General features: G+C 52.6%; 1 protein-coding gene across 1 annotated transcript; it reads right to left on the bottom strand.

Moving 5' to 3' along the window:
* Positions 1-6,477: 6,477 nt before the first annotated feature.
* Positions 6,478-13,073, bottom strand: GPR15LG (G protein-coupled receptor 15 ligand). Its single transcript, XM_069460247.1, has 3 exons — positions 13,004-13,073; positions 11,184-11,264; positions 6,478-6,563 (listed from the first exon to the last, which is right to left on the bottom strand). Exons 1-3 carry the CDS (start codon positions 13,071-13,073, stop codon positions 6,478-6,480), a joined length of 237 nt encoding a protein of 78 aa, XP_069316348.1.
* Between the last annotated feature and the right edge of the window lie 2,871 nt (positions 13,074-15,944).

The following is a 15,944-nucleotide window of genomic DNA, read 5'->3' as shown; positions in this document are numbered from 1 at the left end:
CCCTGCTTTACAGAGGAAGGAGTTAAAGCTCAGAGAGGGTAAGTCACTGGCCCAGGCTCGCACAGCCAGTAAGGGGCAGAGCCTGGATTCACATCCAGTTTGGGCTGGCTCCAAACAAAGTTGGAACTCTTTCCCTGGCAAAGGTAGATGACTGTGAAGCTGCTGAAGTTTTAGGCTTCAGGCCCCTTACACACATATCCCCCCTTCCATAGCCCTAATTTCATATTTGTATTTGATACTTATTTGTTTTGAAAAAAAGGGATGGAATATCACTAAGTTGCCCAGGCTGCACTTGGACTCCTGGGCTCAAGTGGTCCTCCTGTCTCAGCCTCCTGAGTAGCTGGGACTATAGGTAGGCACCACCACACCTGGCTTATATATATTTTTTTTCTTAAAAAGCCTTCTTCCCCTTCAGTTGTATTGAGTTCAGATCTGCTAGAGTGACCAGCTATCCCAGTTTGCCTGGGACTTAGGGGTTTCCAGGGATGTAGGACTTTCAATGCTAAAGTCAGAAAAGTGGAGGGCAACCTAGGATGGGGTGGTCACCCTAGTTATGGCCCTGTCTTCAAAGCACCTAAGAACCTGGGAAAGCAGCAGCTCTTCAAGGTGATTCTAACCATGGGCCCTGATCGTGACCTTGCAGTGTGGAGGGTCTGAACGCTACCTGGAGGGCTTGGCTTGTTGTAGCCGGGAAGGGCTCACCTACCATGGGACATAGGGCTTGGCCCTCACCCACAGGCCCCGGGCAGCCTCGGGTACACCAGTCACCCTGTCCTCCACGTGCCCACCACCCCTGCGCAGGGGCAAGCTCCCTCGCCTGGGCCTCCCCACCATGGTACCTGTGGTGCCGAACTAAATCAGGTCATCTTTAGGTCAGGTTCTGACAGCTCTTCCTCTGGCAGATTTATGGCAGCTGATCCAGCTATGGATAAGTGAGAATCTGAGTTCTCAGCTGCCAGCCTGGGCGTGCGTGTGTGTTCTAGCTCAGCCTGCCAGCACACCAACACACGCTCTCGTGCACATCCACTCCTTTGCCTTTCTCTGTGTCTGAGTGTGCTAAACCACAGTCCCTTGCCCATGTGCACAGACACATTCACACAGCCGCCCACAAACACAGACACAGGTTCGAGTCTCACTTGCAGACCTGTTCGTACACACACACACACACACACGCATATCCATCTATGTGTGAGTTCACACACATCTTGTCTCCACATGTACACACGTGTGCACACCTGCACCGAGAGGGTGGGCAAGGCGCTTTCCAGGCTACGTCTGGAGCTGGGGATGGGGTGAGCAGCAGGTGCCTGTGATTCAGGCTCATCTTCCTATTGACCCTGACCAAAGAGGTCAGAGGTGCATGTACACAGTCGCCCCAGGTGTCCAGCGCCCTGCTTCTGCCTGGTGGTCTGGGATGGGAAGGGTGACACCATCTGGCAGAGTGACCCCTGCCCTGGCATGTTGGCATCCTGAACTGCTCTGTGTAGCTGCCAAGTCCCAACAAAATGACTGCTGATGACAAGAAAGCCCTGGTCCAATGCAGGGTTTGGTACTGATCATGATAAAATACTGTCAGGGGATCTGAGTGAGCCTGGATGCATCGCCTGCACTGGGCGTACCCTCTGTGATACGATTCTGTCAGGCACTGTCGCTCCCAGCACAGGTGAGGTCCTGAGGACTGTCCTCTGCAGGGCTGGGCCAAGGTGTGCCCACATGGCTGGAAGTTGGCAGTCCATCCCCACAGCAGTGGGCTCAGTGTGCCTGAGCAGCCCCAGATACTCACCTTCTGTGACCTGTGTCCTCCCCCGCTCCCTTGCTGTACCCAGGCCAGGTGTGGACTGGCTGCCTCAGTTTCCTTCGACATGAGGATGGGATCTCTTTCCTTTCTCTCTGAGACCATGCTTATTTGTTTAACTGAGGGACTCTATGATGTCACCCGATCCCTCATCTAATGGGTTAGTGGCCCCCAGTAACCATTTTCCCCACTGACCCTGACTCCGGGGTTGGGATGCTGACTCTTGTCAATATGGCATTTACATAGTGGGGGTTGGAGGGGGGGCGGCAGAATCTCTGGCTCTGACTCTGCCTGTTTCTACCCTGTAGTAGTCTCCTTTGCTGTCTAGCCTGCCACATGGCTCAGGATGGGTAGAGGAACACACCGAAGAATATCTTACTCCCCAGAGGTTCTTTTCCCTGACATGCCTCTGCCTCCAAGCAGAACTGGCCTTTACCTGGAACCTTGACAAAGTCCTTAAAACACTTTAGTGTTATAATCTGTCTGTGTGTCTCTCCCAGGGGACTGTGAACCATTCACGGAAGAGCCTGTGTTTCCATCATGGGTTGCACAGGGCCTGGCACACAATAGGTCCTCTGTGGGTAGGTGTGGACTGGCTGAGAGTCTAAGGGAATAAATGAATGAATGGAGAAGCATCTAATAGTGTCATAAGTCTTGGTTTCTGGTCAAGGCCTTTGTCACATTCCTTTCCCATCCATCCATAAATTGACAGAGTGGAGCAGCCAGGGAGTATAAACTGCAAATGCCTGCTGAGCCAGGCAGGAAATGGAAATGTGTGAAATGGCTGGGTGAAAGACAGTAGGGAGTGGTGGAGACCGTGGCACATGTGTAAGTGTGCACACCCACAGCATACTTAAATATTGAGCTGAACAAACAAAATGGTTGCATTTGCCATGGAAAGGGACTTGTCAGAGTAGACATCTTGTCATTGGACACCCCCAGCCCCGACATCCTTCTGGTTCCTACTTGCAAGTCCAGAGGGGCAGTCCAGGTTAACTGAGGTTAAACTACAGATGAGTGCCAAAGACCTTTTCCAGAGATGGAGCTGTTGATAGTGGGAGTCTGCTAGATGTTTCTGGAGCTGTCTACATGCTACCAGGCTCCTAGTAAATGGGCAAGATTCAGCCACCAATGAGGAGACCAGACTCCAGCATGGGACACAATCATATCCTAGTTTTATGATGCCTCCAAGGCAGGAAAAACGGCTATGGTATCGGTCAGGTGAGTCACCATGTGATCATTAACCAGCTGCATGGCCTCTGCAGGGCCCGAGAAGGCAGTTTATCCTGGACGCTTTGCCCAGAGCTGAGCTAGGAGGTGTGACAGGCAGTTCTAGCTTCATTTTGTGGATGGGGAACATGAAGCTCTGAGAGGTCACATGACCTCCCCAATGTCACACGGTGGGTGCATGACAGAGCCACCATTTAAACCCAAATCTGTCTTCAGAGTTCATGCTCTATCAATTACAACAGATGTCCCACCCCTTCAGGGAGTATGGGCACCTTTAGTTGCCATGGAGACTGTACACTTTCTTTAATGACGCTACCTGTAACCTGCAAAGGTGTCTAGGTTCGTCAAGGAGTCAATTAGGGCAACACAAGTACCCCGGTTTTATTATTTTTAAGTCACTTCCAGGTGTCTGAGTTTTCTCCCCAAGCTTGAATAGCCTTATTCCCAAGACTTTCCCTGTAGACTCAACCTACCCTTCTAGAGTGAAGTTCTCCCACCACTGAGAAAGTTTAAAAGTGCACGTTGCAAGTTCCAGAGGCGGCCAGTGAGAGTGGGAAGGAAAGTTTTTTGACATCTTTGTGAGAAGGGGCACCTGCCTCCCAAGGGTCCATGGGCCGCCAGCTCTGTGTGGGCATCTCTGTTTGCTTGGGAACCAGTCTGAGGCTTTCCGTCACTCCACAGAGGAAGGACAGATGGGCAGATGGGACAGGGTGGGGCAGGGTCCTCAGCTCCCTTTGGCCTGGGCTGCTCTGAGGGGCAGGTGCCCCTGGGAGGCCCCTTGGGGTTGCTGTCCATGCTGCCCAAGGCCAGCCTCTCGGCTGCACCATTTCACTGCGAATAGCTCATGGCAGTGGCCCTGTAGTCCTGGCCCTCGAAGAGGGCGCCGCTCCTCCTTTCCCAGGGGCCAGGCTGTGTCTTCCTTTTATTTGCGTACATTAAACATCTGGTCTTCCCCGCCCGCGCCCCTCAAAGCCGAGGAGGCCATCTGGGTCTAGTTCTGTCCTTTGCTCTCCACTGTTCCCAGCAGGAGCAGTGGTCAAGCACGTGGCCTTTGAATTGTTCCTCCTGGTGACTCGCAAGCACATGCATTTAGTTTTGTGTTTTTTTCTTTTCCTTTTTGGGGGGAGGTGTGCAGAGAGGGAGGAGAAGGGAGAGGAGAGGGACACAGGAGCAGCCGGCTCTCCCGCTGCTGGTGGGTGAGGCGTCCACCTCGCCAAGGGCGCTCCTGGTGAGGGTCTGCCGCGCCGGGAGCAGTTACCGGGGCGTGTCCCCCGCAGGCCTCCAGCTAAGTTGTCTCGCTGTTGTTCAGAAACCCCCGGCCCTCCGCCCTGCCTCAGGCCGAGTTCGTTCTGTCCCGGGATGGCCCTTTCCACCGGCATTCTCTGCTGCTCATACGCACCTCTGGCTCTTCACTGCTCTCAAGAAAGACCCCAAATACCTGACGATGTTCTAGGGCCTTCCATGGCCCCACACTGAACCCTCTGTTTTCCCTCAGTCCCTGCTGTGTCTGTCCAGTTGCTGAGTTCTCCTCAGATACCAAAGTCTTCCTGCCTGGCCCTCGCTGTGCCCCTGCTTCACCCCAACACACACACACCACACCACACACACACTATGCACACACATCCCCCCACCACACACCACACGCACACACCACACACTACACACACATCACAAGAACATGCAACCACACAGCACATACAAACTCCACATACCACACACATACACCACACATCATAAGAACACAAACCACACACACACACCACATTACGCACACATCACAAGAACATGCACCACACAGCACACACAAACTCCACACACCACACACAAACTCCACACCCTCGCACACGCACACACCTCACAAACACATACCAGATACCACATGCATCACACACACACATTACAGACCACACACAACCCCCGCACCACCCACACTCCCCACATTCCCTCACATGACACACCACGCAGACCATCACATGCAAACCCCAAATCCTCACACACATCACACTCCACACATACCACACCATACACTACATGCAAACCACACATGCCATACACACCACACACACCAAGGACCACATTCACCACACACACACACACACACACACACACCACACCCTCCCACATCACACACCACACACACCACACCCCTGCCCTGGCTGGAACTCCTCCGTTGACTCGGTTCGAGCAGCTGCCTCTCTCCTCACCCCTGGCACTCTGTCCTTACCTCCGTGGTCACCGTGTTGTGGAGCAGCGATTGTCTCTCTGACACCAAGGGCCGCATTTGCTCATCTCTGAGCCCAGGACCCAGCACAGAGTCTGGCAATTGCTGCCCCGGAGTGGACGACAGCGAGTGGGCGGTGGGTGAGTGAGCGGGGAGTGAAGCACTTGGAAGGGACGTGAAGGGTGTGGCCTGTGACAAGATAAAGACTCTGCCGCCCCAGAGCCCTGGACCGGGAGCCTCCGCCCATCAGCCCCACGGGCCTGGTGTTCTCAGGCACGGCTGAGGATGGTGCGAGAAGGAGCTTCTCACCTTGCTGTGAGCCCTGGATTAGAAGGGAGCTTTACCGAGAGATAAACCTCTTAGGCCCGAGCCATCTGTCCCCTTAGAGCCTCAGCTCTGCCGCTCTGTGCTCACTGCAGGCATAATCGCTGCCCCAGGATGGGGCAGGGGAGGCAGGGACTCCCTTGAACCAAGCCCCTCTGGTGCCAGGCCCTTTGTGGGCACTTTACATCTGTCTGCTCTCGCCCTGGACAGGCCCTGAATCTCCATTTTATAGAAAAGGGAACTGACCTGCTCAGGTCACACAGCAAATCCTGGGCAGGGCTGGGCATTGAGTCCTGGCGTGTTGGACCCGACCCCTTGGTCCTCTCCCTGCCCCACACGGTCAGACTGTGCTGTGAGGAAGGGGTCTGCAGGGAAGGCTTCAGGGACACGTTTCTTTTAGCAGAAAGTTGGGCTCAGGCCCTATCATTGACTTGCTCATACAAGGATGCTCCCCGCATTTTGTTGGATAATTTATTTATCATTTGTGTGTTTGGATTGGATGTTCTTTCCTGCAGACTCATGTCAGGAAGTCAGGATGGGAGTCCCTCACGGGCCATTGCATGCTGGGTGGTTAAATGCCAGGAGGTCACATGGATCTGGAGGACGGCCGAGGCTCTGCAGGCTTGGCTGGCCACCCTTGGGTGCTGGCCACCCTGCAGTCCAGCCGGCAGTGGTGGTATCTCTGGATTGGTAGCTGCCACGGGTCATGGTGGAATCCTCAACTACCAGAGACTGGGGACTGGGACCAGGAGTTCTAGAACCTTCCCAGGGCCCCTGTGCCTGAGATGAAGCCCTCCAACATCACAGCTCATTGCCCTGAAAGTTGAAAGGGGCAACTTGAGGCTGCTGGGTGGCTCAAGCGCTGGGCATGAGGGTCTCGGCTGTCCAGAGACTGGCTTCGGGAGCGCTAAACCTGCGGGAGTGCCCCAGGAACCACCCATGAGCTGGTCCCTGGGTTGAGCTTGCACAGTCTGCAGAGCCTTGCGCGGTGTCCTGGGAGGTGTCCTGGGAAGAGCAATGGGCAGATAAGAGGGACGAGGACAGGAAGGCAGAGGGGCGGACAAGAGCCGGGGGTGGAGGGAGGGAGAAAAACACAATTAAGATTCATTTTCAAATACAAAGATTTTTTAAAAATCAAAAGAAGAATTAGATCTTACACTCCTTCCTGGAGGCCCAGAAGGGGCCTTTCATGGCAAACACGACCATCCCAGACTATTTCAGTCTCAGCGGGGGGAAACCTAATTTCCTGGCAGAAGATGGACAGAAGGTGGCTCATTCTAAGCAGAACCCGCCTGAGTTGACCGGGGTCTGAGAGGCCTGTTTCTGATGGCCTTGGTAGGAGGGGCTGCCATGTGGACAGTGCCACCCGGATGTGCAGAACCTCAGACACTCCCCCCACCCCGCTATCTCCTCCCAGACAGCATGTGCCGGGCAATGTGCGCCCCAAAGCCACATTTGCATCTTTTGATAAACCAGTCCCATTTATGGGAGGAATAATCCACAGGAAAGGAAAAACTGCATGCATTAAGCTATTCTTCATAGTTTTGTTTTTAACTACAGAAAAAAACTTCTGGAAGCAATCTGAATATCCTATGATAGAGAAATCCTTAATTTGTAATGATGCCTCATGGGGCTAGAAATGTTTCATGGGGACAAAAACCCTATGGTTGTGAAGACTGTGTAGCAGCACAAAGAAAAATGCTTATGACCTAATGCTAGTATTAAAAATTAAAAAACAGGGTATAATAAAAATAAAACCAGGTAAACACGTTTGTATAAGAAGGACAAATACTGCATGATCCCACTTACATGAGGTCTCTAAAATACTCAGACTCGTAGAAACAGAGAATAGAATGGTGGTTGCCTGGGACTGGGGGGAAGGGAGAAATGGGGAGTTGTTCAACTGGTAGAAACCTTCAGTTATGCAAGACTCATTAGTCCTAGAGATCTTCTGAACACAGCACCTTTAGTTTACAGTACTATATTTTACACTGAAACATTTAAGAGAGCAGATTTCAAGTTAAGTGTTCTTGTCCCTCCCACACACACAAAGTAGCGCGGGGAAACTTTTGGAGGTGATGGACATGTTTATTATTTTGTTTGTGGTGTTCGTTTCATGGCTGTGTGCCTATGTTCAAATCCATCAAATTGTAAACATTAAATACGTGTAGTTTTTTGTATATCAGTTACACCTCAATAAAGCTGTTAAAATATTTAAAAAAAAACATGTTTGTATAAAAAAAGGGGCATATATGAATGAGAAGGATTACTAAGTTATGATAATGAGATTATTCTTTTTTTCTCCTCGTTTTTCCAAATTCTTACTATATGCAACATGGTGTGGTAGTTAAGAACATAGAATCTGGAGCCAGATTATTTAGAACGCAGCCCTGCCACTTACTAGTTGAATGACTTTCAACAAGTTACTTAACCTCTCTGTGCTTTAGTCCCTCATCTGTGAGAATGAGGATGGTAACCGTATCTAACTCTCAGGAGTATTCTGAGCATTAAATAAATTAGCAGACATAAGTGCTACACCTAGTAACTGATATGTAAGCACTAGCTTACACGCCAAAAAAAGGAAGTTGAATTGTCGTAACTCATCCAAAGGCCTGACGAAGGCTCCTGGGTCACAGCCTTCCTGGCCGGAGGGGCCCACATGGCCGTCAGCCTGACCCCAGCGTAAGCTGAGCAGCCTGGAGTTGGGGCAGTGCCCGATGCCCCTCAAGAGCCAACAGAGTGTGCAGAGTGCACATTCCTTTAGAATGACTGCTGCTGTGACAATGCTGCTACACAGATTGCTATAAGCTTTCTAAATACTTTAGACAAAGCCTTTTTTGTTTTTTTTTTAGTAAATTGGCGAATGTAATAAATTCAACAAATCAGCCATTTAGCACATTAATTTTTGAAGATGGTTTTGTCACATTGACCCAGAGCCCTGGCCCTTCCACGTCTTGTCCCCATGGGCCCGGCATGGAGCAGTGTCCAAGGAAGACACTTCAGAACAAGGACCAGTCGCTATTTGGCATGCGTGTGTCACAGCTGGGGTCGTCAGCTCACGGACATCCTCGAGGCTGCCAGGGTGTGTTTCTCTTTCCGTGGGCAGACGCAGGGCACTCTCCCGTGTCAGCGAACTGGAGCGCACAGGCCCATCCTGGAACCCGGCACAGCAGCAGTCCTGCTGCTGCTTAGATAATACGCTAGGAACACTGATTCGTCTCCCCCTCCTTCTCTCTGAATCCGGGAGTCAGCCCCATGAGATGGCAGGCGGAGCCATCAGTCCCAGGCGAGAATGCACAGGCTTTGGTTTTCTGTGCTGGAATTGCTGGTCTCTCGCACCAGCAGCCCTGGCAGGGCCCGGCCACCCTCCACAGCAACAGCAGGGCATGATGACAGGGCACCATGTGGCAGGCTGGGTACCAAGTGCTATACGGACATGACCCCACTGACTCATCACTGCAGCCCGCTAAGGTCAATTCTATCATCATCCCCTTTCCATATCCTTTTAACAGAGAAGGGGGCTGAGGCTTAACAGCGCTGGGTGACCTGCTCAAGGGCACACAGCTAGCGGGTGGTGGAGCTCGGATCCAGCCCAGATGGCACTGCCTTCTGGGAAGTCTGCCGTTCCGCCCACTTGGGCACGCCCCGTCTTCATACACATTCTGCGGGAAACTTTCCTTCTCGGGGGGAGGCACTTTGTTGTAGCGGAAAAAGGAGAACAGATCCTGGTTTCTGGCTCTGCCTCAGTTTCTCAATCTGTGCAATAGTGACAAGGCTTCTCTAGGGTGGTTCCAAGGATTTAAATGAAATCACAGGGTAAGGAGCCAATAAATACATTTATTTCGCTCTTCCTGTTCTAAGTTGTTTATAGCTCTCTACAGTGGAATTTTTTAAATATACACGTGAAAAGAAATCCAGTCTTGCCACAGGAGCCACAGACCTAGATTCTTCTCCCACAGCAGTTTACTTAAGTACCCTTGCACTGTGCACAAGGAGTTAACCTGACTCTGTTTGCTAGGAACTGTTTGTGCATGAGTGTGTGTGTATGTACGTGCTGTGTGCATGTGTCTCTCTGTGTGTAATGGGTATATATGTGTGTGTGGCGTTTGTGTATGTGTTTGTGTGTGTAGTGTGCACCTGTGTGTAGTCGTGTGGGGTGTGTGTGTGTGTCTCTGTGTGTATAGTGGGTGCACACACCCTCTCTGCTTCTCTTTACCTCCTCTGAGCACCCCTGCTGCAGAGAGGAAGGGCAGAGGGGAGGGGATGAGCCCTCCCTGGAGCCTCCCCCATCTCTGTCTTTGGAAGGTTTTCACCTTCTTTCACAGAACCGCCCTCCTCCACCAGGCCTGGGGGAGCAGAGCTGCAGCCAGCCAGCCTCACCCCCACTCGCCTGGGTGGGTGCCTCACACTCCGCTTCAGTGAGGGGGGGTGTGAGAACTGGCTATTTTTACCCTGGCCAGCTGGGTGTGATGCCAGTTTGGAAGGAGGGGCTGTCAGCTTCTCCGGGAGAAAAGGTCTGCGGCTAGAGCCATCCTGTCTCGCTCCCTCCCTCTACCCACCCCCTCCTTTACATCTGAGCTCCCCCTTCTGTGGACAGGACTGTGGGTGGCTGGGAAGGGCTTGGAGGCTCTGCTGCCATGGCCCCAGAGAGTAGGGCGGGGAGGGGCTCTCTCGGTCTCCTGGGAGGGCACTGAGGCTGCGGAGAGTCCAGACAGCAGCCCTAGGTTGGTGTCAGGCTGTCTGGCTCAGGCTCTGCAGCCTCCAGTGGAGCCCTGTCTGTCCCAAGCTCTGGGACCCTCCTACCAAAGGCAGCAGAGGTCGACAGCTCTAATCTCCCACCTGGGCCAGGCGACTGCAGTGCCTTGGTCTGCCCCAGGCCTGGAGCCCCCACGCTGGGAGCTGGATGCCTAAAGCCCTCCCTGGGCCTGGGCCTGTCCCCCTCACTGCTGGTGCCACTCAGGCCTTGGGGGAGAGGACGGCCTTGCTCTTCTGGGCCTCACCCCTGGGTGTGGAGCCTGCAGGCCGCCTGGCTGTACCTCTGGGGGCTGTAACACCCCCCTGCCAAGCTGGGGCCCTCTGGACCCATGTGCCCCCCACCTGCTGGTGACCTGAGCTGCTGGCTGTGTTCCAGGCCCATGAGACTCACAGGCAGCTTTGGTTTGTGGCTCCTGTGAGCACCTTCCGACCCAGGTCCTCTCTGTCTTCCATGTCCCCTCTTGCCTACCCGGGCCTTTGCCCCTGTGGCCTGTTCCACCTGCACTCCCACCTCTGTGATCCCCAGGTGGGCTCCTGGCCTTTCCTCAGCTCTCAGAGATGCCCCCTCCTCTGATACCTCCACCCAAGGTAGGGGCGCTCACCCACACCATTCTAATTGCATCCTGTTCTTTTCCTTGGCAGATATATCCAGTTCAAAATGACTAATTTGTTGCCCCTTTTGGGGGGATTAATTTCCCCCATTGATTGTAAGCTCCGTGGGGCTGAGAGCACACCTGATGGGGCCCCCTCTGGGCTCGTGCCCAATCTCAGGTCCGAGTGGGGGCTGCTTGGCATGTGGGGCCTGCCCGTGCCACTACAGAACTTCCCAAGCCCAGTCTGGGCAGGGTGGGTGCTTACCTTTCAGGGCTGTCAGGTTGTGGCTCGGAACTCGCTGGCAGCAGGGCCTGACTCTCCAGGGCTTGGCAGGACGCCTTCTCCCTGAGTGTAGCCACAAAGGAGCAGAGACCCTCCCTTAGCAAGCTTGTTTGTGCAGGAACGACCTGAGTGAGCTTCCAGTCCTCAGGCCCAGGGCTCAGAAATAGTTATTCAAGGAAATGCAGATTGAGCCAGGCTACAGTTGCGTCCGGACCCAGGGGAAGGGGTAGCCTTGTTGTAATTTACTTTTCAGAAATAAGAACGTTGGCAGATTTTCTGTCCCCGGAACACATTCTCCTCATGTTCCTGTCCCCGAAACAGTTCAGCAGGGTGACTTGGAAATGTCCATGCCCTTTGACACAGTCATTCTCCCCTTGGTGACCTAGCCTAAGAAAATATGCCTGAATATGAAAAATATTTTATGTACACATTTGTCTTTTACTACATACTTAAAATAGTGCAAAGTGCGAACCATGTAAATGTCTAAGCACGTATATTTATGATAACACACTCACTGGATGGCAAGTTATACCAAAAAATATTAGTTGAATGACACCACTTCAGAAATGTGCCAGAGATAGTCCTGAATGGATAGGAAACTTTATGGGCAAAAATCTTCATCCTCGCTGGATTGTCATTAGGGAAACATTGGCAACCTCTAACATGTCCAAATATATGGGTCTGATAAAATGCATGCCACGGGCTGTGTTTCTGAGGAATTCTATGCACTGTTTTTCTTATTATATACGTGGCACATTTTCATTGCAGAAACTTTAGAAAACAAACACCTCCTATAATCCCCCTGCTCAGAGATGGCAGCTGCTGACATTCTGGTATAAATGCTTCCAGAATAACTTCAATCATAAGTATTTTGGGTGATTACAATAACACAATGATAAATTTAAAAAAGACGACATGTTGAACACATAGTCAACATACAGAGATGCACCAATTAAATTTTAAAATGCTGCACGCAAGATGGAAAGGAATAAACACCGTGTTGAACATGGCTATTCTTGAATCATGAAACTATGGGTGTTTCCCCTCTTTATATATTTTTATATCCCTGGCTCCAAAAAATGTTAAAATAACCATAACCACTACAACAAAAAATAAAAGTAGGCAGTTTCTAGAGGGTTAGGCAAAAGGAAAAGCTCAAAATACTCAGCTATCTGAATCGAGAGAGGCCGGAGAACTAAATCTTCCTATCCATAGAGGTAAAAAGACCATGTCCCCCACTTCGGAACACCCACAAAGATACTCCACCCCCCACCACAGACACCCTCATCCCACCTGCCGCGGTTGTTTTCTGTGCACGAGGTTTGGGCATGTTCAGACTCGGATGGTCACCCAGCACTAATGTGCTCTGTTCCAAGCATGGTACAAGCACAACAGAGTGGATCCAGAATTTCTAGACAGGTAGGACGTAGGCATAGCAACCCAGATGCAAACGCCCGGCCTGGAGAACTCCCAGCACTGACTCGGACTCCATGGTCAGAGCAGGAAACTTCTGCTGGTTGTGTGTGTGTGTGCCACTGTGGTAAGCACCCTGCTTTCCTTAGTGTGTGAGTGTGTTTGGCGGAGCAGGGGCTGTGGATGGAGACTGTGGGGCCTAACGCCCCCGAGCCACCCGCTGGAGCTGCCGCTGTGGTTAGAGATGCTACGGAAGTTCGGGAACAAGATCCCCGTCTCTCCAGGGCCCAGCACTGCCTACAGGGACCCGTCCCCCCACAGGTCAGGAATGGAACCTTCCCAGGTGCTGGAATCCCTGCTCAGGCCCGACACCCCGGGGGAAGCCCTACCTTCTGCGGAGAAGACGGAGAAGCAGAGAAGCAGGATGCAGAGCAGGCTGGAAAGCACTAGAAGCCTCATGGCAAGGTGGCAGAATCTGGAACCTCGTGTTCTGAGGAGGGAGCTGTGTGCAGAAGTCCTCCCTTGAGGCCACCTTGGACATTTATAGAGTGATGAGAGGTTTTCCCAATGGGCAGGGCACCAACAGACTTGGAATTCTCCCAAAGGGTAGAGTCAGCCTCTCCCAAGAAGAAAACCAGCTTTTCAAGAAGCATTTTGTGACCTGTAATACAGAGAGCTATAAATGCCCAGCCGGGAGAGCTCCCAGCACTGGCCTCAGGGGCCAGAGCAGGAACCTTCTGCCCAGGAACAGCCACTGCCCTGGGTTGAATGTTAACTTTTACTGTCAGTAAAAATTCCATCAAATGCAAATCTTCCTGCTTGTTCCTCAGATGTGGCTGGGAGAAGGACCATGTCTCTGGCAACTGGTAAAATGTAGACAGCACAGGCCCTGGATTTGATCAGCAGTGTGAACTTGAACTTGCCTTTGAATGTCTCTGAGTCTGCTTCCTATCTGTGAAATGGGCACAGGGCTAGCTCTCTCACAAGCCTGCATGAGCACGTGTACAAGAAGCCATCTGCAGGAAGGCGGATGCTCACAGAGCTGTTAAAGGGGTGGGGTCACAGCTGAACCTTGATGTTTCAGACAGTGACGAAACGAAAGGGCACTTCAAGTGCAGGGTCGGCCTGAGTAAAGGCCTGGAGGAAGGGAGCCTCCGACCGGGGCAGGCATGGGGAGAGTCTGCCCACAGCGGCAAGAGGCCCAGTGGTCGCCCATTCATTGAACACATGCCCTGGACTGGGTCACATGCTGGGCCCCAGGGACACAGAAAACACAGGGACACAGAAGACCAACAGGGAGCTTCTGCTGGCAGCGGCAGCTGTGTAGACAAGTGATCACCATATGACATCGTAAGTGCTGTCTGTGCTAAAGGCCAGGGAGGTGGCTTGCTCAGTCGGGGGATGGGACAGGGAGAGAAGGCTTTGCAGAGATGGCTGAGATTGGGCAGGGTGAGAGGAGGTGGGCTGGCATGGTAGGCCAGGTCGTGTGGGCTTCCTGGACCAGCAGAGGAGTCAGACTGGCTAAGGTATGAAAAAGCAAGGCATGGGGGTCCTTCAGCCAGGTCGAGACTGATGACAAGAGTGCTTTGGGCTCCTCTTCCATCAGGAAGAGTCTCTGGGTGTTCCTTCAATAATGGCACATGGGTGCCTGAGCACCTGCCAGGCCCTGGCCTCAGGTGGTGTTGGGGAGTCCAGAGCCCCCGGGCCTATGAGAGATGGTGGGTGGGTGGAGGGGACATTCCTTAGGAGAGATTAGTGTGCTTCCCACACACCCTGCTGAGCCCCTGCCTGGGCTACTCTCAAACCTCCACTCCCAAACCAGTTCTGCTCATGCTTCCAGCCCCAGCTTGAGAATCTCCTTGAGGTGGCGGTGACACGTGCTGTGACTGTTAGCTCACACCCGATGGCCAGCTCCTGGAGATGCAGGGCCTGAGCCCAGGGGTGAATGATGGGCAGGATCCCCGAGAGTCGTGGCAGGCCATGTGGGGCTGCTGCACCTTTACACCTGGCAAGGGCTCTCTGGTCAGCTGTGAGCGGTGCAGGGCTCTGCAAAGAGTGGACATGCTGAGGGTCCACCATGGCACCTGCCACCTGGCCCGGGGAAGCTGTCATCGGGAGATGGCTGGGAGATCACACTCGGGCAAGAGGAGGCAACCCAGCCCGAAGGCCAGAGGATGAAAGAGCTGGGGAGCATGCAAACACCCTTCCAGCAAGGAGGGCGAAAGGAAAATGTGTGGGGGTGGTTTCCATGTTGTTAAGCATGGGGTGGCGGTTGTCCCTGGCTAAAGAAGATATGTGCCTTTTTTGTGGATGCAGAGAGGAAGATAGGCCAGCCTAAGAAGCTCCTTTCTGGAAACCAGCAAGTGAAGACACTCACGTGTATCAGGCATATGTACACATGCACAGAATTTGCGTTTGTTTGTGTGCTGTGATACTCACCTGTCCTTTGCCTTAATAGGTATGCCCTTCTGACTAAGGAACTGACACTGATTCCCAGCCTTGAAGGGCACGTGGGAGATGCCAGTACCTGGTTCAGCTCTCCAGGGTCCTCCTGGTTCCTGGCAGCCAGTGCAGACGTTGTCTGCTGCCAGAGACTGGCCGGTGGTTCACGTCACTGACCCTCCTCTTTTGCTACAGAAGAGAAGCAATTTATATCACATGGTCAGACAGCTCAGTGAGCAAATCAATGCCCAGGCACGTTTTGAGTCAGCATCTGTGCTTTTCAACATCTGCAAAAACCTTAAAACTAATCCACACTATGAAACTGGCTGGGACCGCTGGGCTTAATACATCATTTGCACATCAGTTACCTGCTCCACCCAGCCCAATTCCGTCCCCAGGCTTTGCTGTGAGTCCTAATGGCTGTGTGCAGTGGTGTGGGCAGGAAGATCCCAGGAATCTATCTACCGGGGACAGCTGCAGAGCTGGAGGGCAGGAGAGGTTTGGGGACAGCCACTGTTAGAAGGAGCGCCAGGAAGAAGGCGGGGCTCCTCTTGAAGCTGCACTTGGTAGCGGCACACTGCTCTTACTGAGGTCACCCAACTACAGCCTGGTAAGCTCAGCGAAGTTTCCTAAAGGTTCTTCCTAAGGTCAGGATTACATCCACAGTCCATTTTGAGGACTAGTACTACTGTTTATTTTTCTCTGGGGTCATTTAGTAGTGTTGCCACTGAGTTCTCTGGGCATCAGCACATCTTTGGCTGTTACCTGTTGTAATAGATAGGTACATTTTCTGTCAAAATGGCTCTTTGTTGCTTTTGGCAAACCGTTGTCAGAGAGGAAAAGAACATCTGCTGGGCAGAATGTGCAGGGACAAAGTCACCCCCTAAA

This window comes from Eulemur rufifrons, chromosome 28, assembly GCF_041146395.1.
Source record: "Eulemur rufifrons isolate Redbay chromosome 28, OSU_ERuf_1, whole genome shotgun sequence".
Taxonomy (NCBI): domain Eukaryota; kingdom Metazoa; phylum Chordata; class Mammalia; order Primates; family Lemuridae; genus Eulemur; species Eulemur rufifrons.
This window is presented reverse-complemented; position numbering and strand designations above follow the sequence as displayed.